The 13156-nt window shown below is 45.8% G+C and overlaps 1 protein-coding gene across 7 annotated transcripts in view; it reads right to left on the bottom strand.

The window, feature by feature from the left end:
- PARD3 (par-3 family cell polarity regulator) overlaps positions 1–13156 on the bottom strand; it is a 1412997-nt gene that overhangs the window by 639200 nt on the left and 760641 nt on the right. For all 7 annotated transcript variants that reach the window (XM_086941535.1, XM_086941533.1, XM_086941537.1 and 4 more), the window contains exon 11: positions 4086–4214. In XM_086941535.1, coding sequence (XP_086797661.1) covers positions 4086–4214 — 129 coding nt within the window. The remainder of the gene's footprint in view (positions 1–4085; positions 4215–13156) is intronic.

Below are 13156 nucleotides of genomic sequence, written 5' to 3'. Positions count from 1 at the left end.
TACCAATGAAAACCCCCCTTTACTGTTGGTGTGTCTGATCACTCCTGTACCAAAATGCTTTCAAATTCTTTGCACCAAACCTGTGCAACATTGCAGAGACACTTTCCTTGGCATGTGTAGCACATAGCCAACACCCATAAATACATCTCCAAGGCATACAGGGTACAACTTATGTTTCATATAAATCTCATTAAAACACCCCAAAAGAGGTGGCGGCTGGCATCTAAAGGGGGGTGGGGCAACCAGATGCACGCACTTGTGTGTGCAAAATAATATTAAAAAAAATATATAAAACTTAACGAACTCAGCGACGTCCTTGCGCCAGACATCATCTTTCACCGACAAAGGAACCGGATGCTGGAACTCCCTTGACCAATCCTGGCACTGCTCTCACGAGTTTGAGAGCTGCACTATAATTGCTGGGAGTGGCCTTACTCAGCACAGCACAGCGCTTAAAAGTGCGCATGTGTGGCTGACCTTCGCAAGACAGCTGGCCAAAAAGACATGCACATTGTTAACAGTGCAATACCAGCCCACCCTCCTCCCTTCTGCTGTCACTTAGTAGCGGCCCCACTCAGGATGGGGGATGAAAAATAAAATGGTAATTAATTACCATTTTATTTTTCATCTCTGGCGTCTTGGGGGGATTGTTATGTGGGGTGACGCTCCTACGCTCAAACAGAGGAGCCACTCCTGCCCAAAAGTCATCAAAAGGATAGTTCAAGTTCAAGAATTTATATAGCGCGCTACTCACCCAGAGGGTCTCAAGGCGCTTGGGGACGGGGATCATTATTTGTCGAATAGCCAGGTTTTAAGTTCTTTTCTGAAGGAGATGTGGTTCTGTGTAAGGCGGAGGGGAGTGGGGAGTGAGTTCCAGGTCTTGGCCGCCAAGTAGGAGAATGATCTACCTCCCATGGTGGATCTTTGGATACGCGGAACTGCGGCGAGGCCTTGATTGGAGGATCTTAGTTGGCGGGTGGGTGTGTAGAAGGTTAGTCGAGTGTTGAGGCATTCGGGCCCTAGTTTGTAGAGGGCTTTGTGTGCGTGGGTGAGGAGACGGAATGTTATTCTCTTGTTGACGGGAAGCCAGTGGAGGTCTTTCAGGTGGCCAGTAATGTGATCTTGGCGAGGGATGTTCAAAATGAGTCTCGCTGATGCGTTTTGGATGCGTTGGAGTTTTTTTTGTAATTTGGCTGTGATTCCGACGTAGAGGGTGTTTCCGTAGTCTAGTCGACTCGTAACCAGTGCGTGGGTGACAGTCTTTCTTGTCTCGGCGGGGATCCAGTGGAAGATTTTTTTGAGGATACGAAGTACGTTGAAGCAAGAGGATGAGACGGCGTTGACTTGTCTGGTCATCGAGAGGGAGGAGTCTAGGATGAAGCCAAGGTTACGCGCGCGGTCTGTGGGTATGGGTGCTGAGCCCAGATCCAAAGCCCACCATGAGTCGTCCCAGGCAGAGGGGGATGATCCTAGGATGAGCACTTCCGTTTTGTCTGAGTTGAGTTTTAGGCGGCTGTTTTTCATCCATACGGCTACTTCTTTCATGCCTTCGTGAAGATTGGTTTTGGCGGTGTTGGGGTCTTTGGTGAGGGAAAGGATCAACTGGGTGTCATCAGCGTAGGAGATGATGTTAAGGTTGTGTTGTCGCGCGATGGAAGCGAGTGGACTCATGTAAACATTGAAGAGGGTGGGACTGAGGGATGATCCTTGTGGTACACCGCAGATGACTTCGGTGTTCTCTGATTTGAATGGGGGAAGTCGGACTCTCTGAGTTCTCCCAGCTAGGAACAAGATGATCCAGTCCAAGGCTTTTCCTTTTATGCCAATGTTGCTGAGGCGTTATATGAGGGTGCTGTGACAGACAGTGTCGAAGGCGGCGGAGAGATCGATTAGAATGAGGGCCACTGTTTCTCCGTTGTCCAGAAGTGTTCGGATGTCGTCTGTTGCTGCGATGAGGGCGGTTTCGGTGCTGTGTTTGGCTCAGAAGCCGGATTGTGAGGGGTCGAGGGAGTTGTTGGATTCGAGGAAGGGGGCGAGTTGGCTATTGACGGCTTTCTCGATGACTTTGGCCGGGAATGGGAGGAGGGATATGGGGCGGTAGTTTTTGAGTTCAGAGGGGTCTGCTGTGGGTTTCTTCAGGAGGGCACTGACTTCGGCATGTTTCCAGTTTTCAGGGAAGGTAGCAGAGTTGAAGGACAAGTTGATGACATCACGGAGATGGGGTGCGATGATGGAGTCTGCTTTGTTGAAGATGTGGTGGGGACATGGGTCGGTTGGCGAGCCAGAGTGGATGGAATACATTAGGCGGATGGTGTCTTCGGTGGTGATTGGGTTCCAGGCGCTGAGATTATTAGAGGGCGGTTTAGGTTCTGAGGGGGGTGGAGAGGATTGTTCGTTGGAACTGTTTTCGAAGCTGTTATGTATGTCGGCAATTTTGTTGTAGAAGAAGGAGGATAACAAATCGCAGAGGTCTTGGGAGGGAGTGATATCGTTTGAGGCTGCGGTGGGGTTGGTGAATTCTTTGACTATGTTGAATAGTTCCTTGCTGTTATAGGCGTTGTTGTCGAGTCGATTCTTGAATGCTGATTTCTTGGTGGATCGAATCAGCTGGTGGTGTTTGCGGGTGGCTGCCTTGAAGGTGGTCATGTTGTCGGTGGTTGGGTTTTTTCTCCATGTTTTCTCGAGAGTGCGGCATAGCTTCTTGGATAAAAGTGGGCTGCTTCTTAATGGTGCAGAGGGGACTATGCGAACATCCACACTAACAGTAGGATGGTTGGATTTGGAGCTACTGTGGGGTGCAGGTTTGATATGCAACTGCAAAGTAATAAAATGCATTCACTTGGAGCAGAACAATGTTTAATCTTTAGTGTTATATTGTGGCTACCTAATTATCGTTTGTAAACTCATTAATTCATTAACTGTATGCAAAACATTTAATATAGCGACTAAGTAAGAATAGTAGTTTGTTATTCAGACCTTTATCAATCGCATACAGTTTTTTGAGGTCGAGCCTGTTAGTTAGTTTGCGGCACATCCATAAATTGCTATTGGCTGGTACCTGTGGCATTCTGAAATGGTGCCATTTCATTGGTTTTCGTCCCTCCATTTTCTGTCTGTTCCTGCCCCATGACGATTTCACAAATTGTTTTTTTTGGTCGTCCCAGAAGGCATCTACCTCAACTCCTCATGCTCCTTCGCATCGCGATTGCCCCATCTCCCATCTAAGAATGCAGCCCATCCTTTCCTTGGCCATCCCATCATAAAGCTTCCTCATGACACGCATTCATTAACGCCTTTTGTTTACCAGAGTGTCTCAGCTTCAAACGACTTTTGTTTACCCGAGTGTCTCAGCTTCAGCAAGTTCAACTATTTACAAATACGGCATTATTTAATTTCCTTATGTTGTGACGTTGTTTAATTTGAATTGGTATTTAATTTGTTACATCAAGGAGAGGAGCGCTGACACCGAGACTCGAATAGTGGTCTCCAGTCCCAAAGTCGGCAGCTCTGTATGTTGTGCTACATTCAGCACCAACTATAAAGTTTGCTGAGTTTAATGGCGGTCTGAATGGGTGGAAATGTGGCATGTTGATTCTATAAAACATGCATTTGCAATGCAACAGGTCTTGCAATTACGTTAGTTTGAGCTATTGCCATTGCAAATGATAATGCCTTATTTTTGTTTTGGTTTTTAAAACAAATAAAAGGCATTGTCATTTAAAAAGCCATAGCTTAAACTTGCGTAAATGCGAGACCTATTGCATTGTAAATGCTTGTTTTTTATAGCAATTGCAAGGTCTTGTAGTATTATTGTTCAACCGATTTCAATATATCTATAGATGATCATTAAAAAAGTTTTGTTTGATTAAGATTCTGCCATCAATCACAACTACAAAATATATTTATGGAAACACACTCAAGAGATTGTTGTACATATCTAGTGTAATGCAGAGGGCTAGGACATTCCTGGGGGAGTGAGGCAAATGGGAAATAGTACTAACAATGGTTAGTGGCATTCCCTACAGGCATTCTGCCAAGTTATCCTAACAGTATCAAAACATAGTTTGAATTTCAAGTTTACATACCGGCTCCCGAGGATGGAATGTTTCTTCTTGACGGAAGATCAGAAGAGTCACTGTCCCGCCCATCTTTGTACTTCTCAGCAGAGACACAACTTCCTCTTGTGTTTTGCCTGTTAGATCTACTCCATTAACCTAAGACAAAGATCTCTGTTATAAAACAATCCAGTACAAACTGGCCAAGTAATTAAGAAGTTTCAGTCACTGCAGTCAATTATCATAACAGTCTCTCCTTTCTCCTATTTCATCTCACTAAGAGGCACTTCCCATCCAGCATTATTGACAAGTTTCCCTTTTCAATCTTTCATTGCTTGTTTTTTGACAGACCCATGACTTTCTTGCTCATGCAAAGTCCTTCAAAACCAGACTGGTAGCAGCATTTTAACATTCGCAGAACAAGGATTTTATGAATAAGGAGTATGAGCTCCTCTCTTTCACCACCCCGGGGATGAGGTCAGCATGAATGCAGGCAAGGCTCCTAAAATACCCACCTCCAATGATCTAATTTGGCCATTTTTCCTTAAAACTAAAGCCACACCGTCCTTTACAGCCAATTGACACATCTTATGTCAATCTACAAATGTACTTCTTGGAATAATTGAATAAAGATATTTAAACCATAAAGCAGCACCATAAATGTATAAGTCTTCTTTTGGAGATTCATTTCAAAATCTTTAACAGATGAATGAAACTTAACTGGCTTCATAAGGGAAACCTGGAGAAGACAGTCAACACTGGGCACAACATTAAACTGTTAATATCAAGTGCAATGACTGGCAAAATTATGTGTAAACTCTGCATATTTTAGGATAAGCCACATTTACAAATTGAACAGACAGCAGTCACATGATTCCCAATAAAACTGGTATTAATAGTAGTCCGTTGTCAGTTCTGAAGCATCAACACAAAATCAAGTTCTCCTAGCATGAGTAAGAAGACCAGATGCCCTCTTTCTGCCAGTGCTAAATGGAATTTTGATAACTACGGTATGCATGGCTAAGTGTCAAGGTGAAACAGCTGCCTTACTGTGTCACCAGCATTAGCCAGCTAAATGTACTGTATTGCAGGTGGGGCCTGCAAATGCCAGGGGTATAGCTTCCAGCGGTGCTGCAGGTTCAGCAAACATCTTTCCTGGATGCCCACTGAACCCTGATTATTGCTGTATTTTATAATTCAAAGAGCAGCCAGGGAGCCCATCCCCTGCTTTGCACTAGGACCCAAGACACTCTGGTTAAGCTACTTGCAAATACATCCCTTCTGCTAGCTACAAGTGAGCACCAGAATGAAAATTTCATTTTTCCTTACAGTTCCAATAGAGCGGAGAATAGGGTTTTGATATAGTGCGAAGTTTCTCTAACATATGAATAATTCTTCACACTGCGGTGTATTTTACAATCCAAGAGAAGGAGGACCAGTGTTTAATTTGAGCCGGTGGTTTCCAGTGCTCAGCACCGGCACTTAATCATCAATACCTGCGCTTCTCCTGAGCACCAGTTAAGGAAGCATGCACATTCATTTATGGTAGGCACGGGGAGATTAAGTGATTTGCCCAGAACCGCAGGATGTTGAGCCAATGCCGAGACTCGAACCTGGTTCCCCAGCTCCTAAGTCGGTAGCTCTGGCCATTACGCCACATCCTCTTCCCATTTCCAAGGTTAGTAGTAGGTTCTGTTTTAGGTGGCACTAACAGGAGAAATGGGCTGGTGCAAGCTGCCTACTGACGAGAGCCCCAGCACTTACTCTTTTTTTTCTACAAAAAATAACCACTGAGGAGAGCACTGCAGATCTTGCACGACTCTTCACACAGTGCCCTAGTTATACATCACTGCATCTTTTTTCCAGGCATGCCGCGTTGGCAAAGAATGAACAAAGCTTGTTCTAATTGTAATTAGGCCACCTTATTTCTGCTCACGGCCCAGTTCGTTAGCGAGGCTTAATCTCAGCTCTGGAAGGACACTAGCCCAAGCACACTCCAGCTATACAAATAAATAAGATACACATTGTGTAATTTTCAATGCACCAGTTTTACTGTTGATGGAGGGCATCTAAATTATTGGTCGATGGATATAAGTGCGCAGGAGGCGATCAGCAGGCCATCCAAGCTGTGAAAACTCATTATTTTCCTTAAAAGATACAGGGGGCCGGTAATGAAGCATGTGAACTTTGTCCAACTGTTAATAGATTTTTGGAACTAGAATTGCCTTACAGAATTGTCACTAAAACCGTATTATCTTCAAACACATACAGTCAGTAATAGCATCTCACAGCCCTAAATTGAAGCCAAAATCTACCAATAACTAATCATAAAACTCGTGATAGCTATAAAGGGTCTGGTTCACATAAATAATTATAAAAAGTACAGGGGGAGTTCTACGACTTGCTACTGTATGTACTTTTCCGCTCATAATTTCATAATTCATAAAACAGGTATACATGGAAAGCCAAAAAAAGCGTAGGTTTGCAGGAGTAGGACTGCAAATGCCATGTGACATTATAAGGCCACTTACTCCACACAGTAGAGGGGCAGCCTAATGAACAACAGAACTCTTTCCTCCCTCCACACCGTGGTGAAAGCCCTTTCCTAGCCCCTCTAGAAAATCTGATGCTGAATATTCCCCTCCCCTTCCTGGACGGGAGTTACTCCTGCTCTCATTTTGGGCAAATCTTTGACTTTTTGCAGGGCGAGATAGTAACAGATTTCAGTGTATTAATGCCCACAAATGGACATCTTTGTGGGTGTTTGCAATTCTATAAAGCCAACGACACCTCGTAAAAAACCCTTTCAGACCCCTCGAGCAGGATGTACTACTGTGGATTTCTCAACACACATGGCAGGGGAACTGGAAGTAGTAATTTTGTGAATTACTGAAAGATGTAAAAGGAGTGATTTGCTGCCTTAAAGATATGTTTATAGAAACAACTGTGCATCGGACCCAAAACTCACTTCTTACTGTTTTAAACAGTTTTTTAGGTCTCGGCGTCAACGCGCGGAAGCGCGTCTCCGCCGGAGATCTTTTGTCAGCGACTATGCTTCCCAGGAGACAGTCCTGGCCACGCGCATCCTTCCAGGCGATTTGTAACTGGAACGCGCGCTGTGGCCAGGCGCTGTCTCCTGGGATGCGCAAGCACCACACACGCATGCGCATACACACACACACAAGCGCCCACGCACATACATACAGAGACACCCACCCCCCCTCCGCAGACATACACACACGCGCGCGCACACACACACACACATACACACACGAGTGCACCCCCCCTCTCCCCCGCCGTCGCACACATGCATACACACACAACGAGGGAACCGAGCCCCCCCCCCCAGCCCTTTGTAACTTACCAGATCAATTCTGAGGGACTCCGCTCTCCTTCTGGCGTCGCGACTCGCGAGACGCTTTCACTCCGCCTTCTCTTCCGGTTACGTACGCAGCCCCGCCCCGTCACAGGCGACTTTGCCTGACTTCCCGTCCTACCTGCGCTCACTGAGTTCGGGAATGACATGCATGCATAATAGGGAAATATTGCCGCAGCTGCGCCCCAGCCACACGCAGAACTGGAACACCAACAGGGCATGTGTGTAACAGGCACCACTCCTCAGCCCCCTAGCGACGGATTTGACCCCCTATGATTAATATGTGTGCACCCGAATCCCCCGAGGGGCCCACACTTGCTAGCTTTCCCCAATCAAACAATAACTCAGAATAATGTGACAACCTAAATGAAGGGTTTCTATAAAAGTGACGTTGTCAGGCAAAGGCAAACATCTCTCAAAGATGTGGAACAATGACAGGCGAGTTTCCCCTTTGTGGGCCCCTTCTGTAGCTATCCTGCTCCAGTCTAAACAACAATAAAGCTTGAACGTCGGCTAATGATTATAAATATTTAGCGCGCAAAAGAAAGTTTTCTTTCAATACATTGCAGCGTTTATGACCCCATTCCTTAATCGCAGTATCCGCGAGATTGTTCACAGTTCATCTGAAATGTAAAGTGTATTGATGGAGCTACTTTGTAATCTATTCCAGTGGACGTGCACAATTAAGCAGATACAAATCTCTCATAAACGCATTAAGTGGTAACCTACCTCGGTGGCGTTTAATTGCATTACGGGTTTTCGACATTCAATTAGAAGACCTTTCTGACAGGTTTCAGTCCCTGAGAGGAGCAAAGAAAGAGATTACCTCATACTCGTGCACCTGTGAGAGTTCTCAGGATTTTCTCAATGCTTCTAGTATTGCAAACTTTGCACACTTAAACTGAGTGGTTAGGGTTGCGTGCGGTCACCACAAATGTGAAAAAAGACCACTGCTTGAGTTATAATCACAAATCTCACACCAGCTGCAGCGTGACACGCTCTTCTCTGGTATATGTGCGCACAGAATGTCCAAGAGTGCACCAAAGTGAGATGTGAGAGTTAGGATGGAAAATTAATGTTTTAACAGAAAAAAGTTTACTGTTAGGTGCCAGACTCTATTCCATGGTGCAATGAGACTCACCAACAGTAAGACTGCTAGATGGATGGAGTGAGAGTCACGCTCGATGAGTGAGACATGAGGTGTCTGGAAAAGTTCTGCTGGCCAGGGGTAACAAAGGCTGCTGCAGTCCCTGTGGCTCAGAATGGCCCCAGCACTCCACGGGGCCACGACCCCCTCAAGGGCGCCCCCATTCAGCTTAGGGCCAAACAATATCTGTAAGATATGAGAGGCTCGTGAACCCCTCATCACATTGTGCAGGGGGCATCATTTTCAGCTATGCCGCTGCTGCTGGCCACACGCATTCCAGCGGACAGGTCAGTGTCAGGGGCTTCTGATTATTGCATGCCTTTCCCGAATGGGCGCTGGGTAAGGAAGTGCTCATGTGAGACCAGGATTCTGATGTTTAATATAACAGCAAGGACGGATGGACTCGCATACCTGAAGGCCGGGACACTCCCTGGATTATCCAGTTTGTGCACTAGTGACGTAATCTCTGCGCGTTGCCTCTGTCGTCCATCGCGAGTGCAGAGTAGTGAGTGCAGAGTAGTGAGTGCAGAGTAGTGAGTGCAGAGTAGTGAGTGCAGAGTAGTGAGTGCAGAGTAGTGAGTGCAGAGTAGTGAGTAGTGAGTGCAGAGTAGTGAGTGCAGAGTAGTGAGTAGTGAGTGCAGAGTAGTGAGTGCAGAGTAGTGAGTGCAGAGTAGTGAGTAGTGAGTGCAGAGTAGTGAGTGCAGAGTGGTGAGTAGTGAGTGCAGAGTAGTGAGTGCAGAGTAGTGAGTGCAGAGTAGTGAGTGCAGAGTAGTGAGTGCAGAGTAGTGAGTGCAGAGTAGTGAGTGCAGAGTAGTGAGTGCAGAGTAGTGAGCGCAGAGTAGTGAGCGCAGAGTAGTGAGCGCAGAGTAGTGAGTGCAGAGTAGTGAGTAGTGAGTGCAGAGTAGTGAGTAGTGAGTGCAGAGTAGTGAGTAGTGAGTGCAGAGTAGTGAGTGCAGAGTAGTGAGTGCAGAGTAGTGAGTGCAGAGTAGTGAGTAGTGAGTGCAGAGTAGTGAGTAGTGAGTGCAGAGTAGTGAGTAGTGAGTGCAGAGTAGTGAGTAGTGAGTGCAGAGTAGTGAGTGCAGAGTAGTGAGTGCAGAGTAGTGAGTGCAGAGTAGTGAGTGCAGAGTAGTGAGTAGTAAGTGCAGAGTAGTGAGTAGTGAGTGCAGAGTAGTGAGTGCAGAGTAGTGAGTGCAGAGTAGTGAGTGCAGAGTAGTGAGTGCAGAGTAGAGTGCAGAGTAGTGAGTAGCGATTGCAGAGTAGTGAGTAGTGAGTGCAGAGTAGTGAGTAGTGAGTGCAGAGTAGTGAGTGCAGAGTAGCGAGTGCAGAGTAGTGAGTGCAGAGTAGCGAGTGCAGAGTAGTGAGTAGTGAGTACAGAGTAGTGAGTAGTGAGTGCAGAGTAGTGAGTGCAGAGTAGTGAGTAGTGAGTGCAGAGTAGTGAGTAGTGAGTGCAGAGTAGTGAGTGCAGAGTAGTGAGTAGTGAGTGCAGAGTAGTGAGTAGTGAGTAGTGAGTAGTGAGTGCAGAGTAGTGAGCGCAGAGTAGTGAGCGCAGAGTAGTGAGCGCAGAGTAGTGAGCGCAGAGTAGTGAGCGCAGAGTAGTGAGCGCAGAGTAGTGAGCGCAGAGTAGTGAGCGCAGAGTAGTGAGCGCAGAGTAGTGAGTAGTGAGTAGTGAGTGCAGAGTAGTGAGTGCAGAGTGCAGAGTAGTGAGTGCAGAGTGAGTGTGCAGAATGCAGAGTAGTGAGTGCAGAGTAGTGAGTGCAGAGTAGTGAGTGCAGAGTAGTGAGTGCAGAGTAGTGAGTGCAGAGTAGTGAGTGCAGAGTAGTGAGTAGTGAGTGCAGAGTAGTGAGTAGTGAGTGCAGAGTAGTGAGTATTGAGTGCAGAGTAGTGAGTAGTGAGTGCAGAGTAGTGAGTGCAGAGTAGTGAGTGCAGAGTAGTGAGTGCGGGGTAGTGAGTAGTGAGTGCAGAGTAGTGAGTAGTGAGTGCAGAGTAGTGAGTGCAGAGTGCAGAGTAGTGAGTAGTGAGTGAGTGTGCAGAATGCAGAGTAGTGAGTGCAGAGTAGTGAGTGCAGAGTAGTGAGTGCAGAGTAGTGAGTGCAGAGTAGTGAGTGCAGAGTAGTGAGTGCAGGGTAGTGAGTGCAGAGTAGTGAGTAGTGAGTGCAGAGTAGTGAGTGCAGAGTGCAGAGTAGTGAGTGCAGAGTGAGTGTGCAGAATGCAGAGTAGTGAGTGCAGAGTAGTGAGTGCAGAGTAGTGAGTGCAGAGTAGTGAGTGCAGAGTAGTGAGTGCAGAGTAGTGAGTGCAGAGTAGTGAGTAGAGAGTGCAGAGTAGTGAGTGCAGAGTAGTGAGTAGTGAGTGCAGAGTAGTGAGTAGTGAGTGCAGAGTAGTGAGTAGTGAGTAGTGAGTGCAGAGTAGTGAGTAGTGAGTGCAGAGTGCAGAGTAGTGAGTAGTGAGTAGTGAGTGCAGAGTGCAGAGTAGTGAGTGCAGAGTGAGTGTGCAGAATGCAGAGTAGTGAGTGCAGAGCAGTGAGTGCAGGTGCAGAGTGGTGTGTATTGGCAATGTAAATGACAATGCCATTTATTTATGATTTAAAGAAAAAAAAAGAAATGTCATGAGCAATGCCAATAGCTCTACCTTTAATGATGCCGAGACCATTGCATTGCAAATGCTTGTCTTATAATCCATGGAACATACACGGTATACTATTACCATCTATTCGGACAGTGTGGAAAAGACCCAACATTCCTCTCAGTAAACTACTCGGACTTCTTTGCTCCTGATGAAGGGTTTAAGCTCTGAACACAGGTTCTTCCCCCTCTAATTTAAACATGGTATATTCAGAATTGCAATGGGAACACTAAGACTTGCACACGAAAATTCAAATTGATGCAAGGCTCTTGAGACCCGCCTTACTACATCGTTAACAATTGCGGATGCTAATTGTCATAGCTCTTCTTTGTCACAGAACAACATGGCGCATCGCTTGAGGAGGCAGAATAATGCAAACAGTGGAATTTACACACTAGTCTGCTAACACTGTAGGAGGACCAGCCTCTGTGGCAGCAGCATGCACTTTCAATCACTGAAAGGTTTGAATGATCCATGGCCTCTTTCCCTTTCAAGCCAAATTAGCTCATGAACCTGAGTCGCCATTAATCACTCAATGTCACACAGGTATTTAAAAGCCTGGCAGTTAAACGGTCACATTGTTGGCGCACATTATAGAGACACGGGGTCCTTGGAAAGCTAAAGTTTTATTGAAGTTCGCCGAGGGTTTCTAATCTGCACGAACAGTGACATATTGGGGTAGTCTTGAACAATCTCCATTTTGAAGCCTTTGAAAACAGAAGGCTGCATTTTCAAAATGCATGCATGTGCCCAGAAAAGAAGTCCACTACAACCAGTCGCCACAAGGACCACTGAAGTGGTTTCTAGGCCACCGTGGTGGCTTTACCTCCACCACATCCTATTTCTCCTCATACTTTTCCCCTTCTAGAGGCAGGACACTCTAAGAGTAAGGCTCACCTTTGTTCGGTGTCTAGAACATGCAAGACATTGCTACTGCAACCTAGCTCCATCTTGTCAGTACACTATTCCAGGTATTTGGGTTTTCTGTTACAAATCACTATTATAATGTTCATCAGTCAAGTTGGTTTGACTGAAGAAATCCATCAATACATCTCTAAAAAACTGTCAGTTTGCCAAATTAAAGCCCATGACTTGAAAAACTGTATCCTGAAACATGGAGCTAGCGGCAGGCGCTACCGTATTACATTCACAGCCCTAATGGTACAGTGGTCAGTGAGACAAAGGCCAGAGAGGTATAGAGCTCCCAGGGTCTAGGAGGGGTCTAAATTACAGCCCATTAGATAAGAGGAACTTGAGGACTGAGCCACGGTGACTAAGTGGGTACCAGTGTGAGAGACCAACAGATTAAAAAGATCTTGCAGAAAAATTCTGGCTATTTGGTAAGTCTGTGTCCCTCAGACCAGGCACATGATTGATTGATTGATTGATCTCAGAGTCTGAGCACTTTGGACGAAGAATGGTGACCTACACTTCCAATGCAACCCAAGTGAAGGTCACACCCCATCACCTCTTCAAGATATTTAGAACTTCTGGCCATTAACCTTGCTAGAGTGCATATATACTACATTCACATAACGAAACAAAGGAGAAACAAAAGACAAATAGGGTTGAATTATGTAGGGCATGCAAACCTCCAACAAGGTAGAAGCACTGAATATGATGAGATTCCTTTTCCTCTCCAAGGTTATAAAGTAGTGCACATCATATAAGAAATTATGCAAACAGAAGTCCTGCACGATCAATAAAACTATATATAAAAAACAAATCAGCGTGAGCTAACTTTGAGTAGTACAAGACTGCTTTCTGACTGACTGCTCTGCTGACAATGCAGTGTCACTTCTGTAGGGGAGCATGACAACACGTTTGACCATAACTATACATAAAGAGGGTTTTTCAGCGTTCGTTTGGAGATTAGCCTCCTTGCATGAACAAGAAAAATCACAACAAACTACCCTTTTGCATCTACTAGCATAGATTACGGGAAAGCATCCTCTCGTAC

The sequence above is a fragment of the Lissotriton vulgaris genome, chromosome 10, assembly GCF_964263255.1.
Source record: "Lissotriton vulgaris chromosome 10, aLisVul1.2, whole genome shotgun sequence".
NCBI classification, from domain to species: Eukaryota; Metazoa; Chordata; class Amphibia; order Caudata; family Salamandridae; genus Lissotriton; species Lissotriton vulgaris.
The sequence above is the reverse complement of the archived record's forward strand: the minus strand, read 5'-3'. Positions and strand labels throughout refer to the sequence as shown.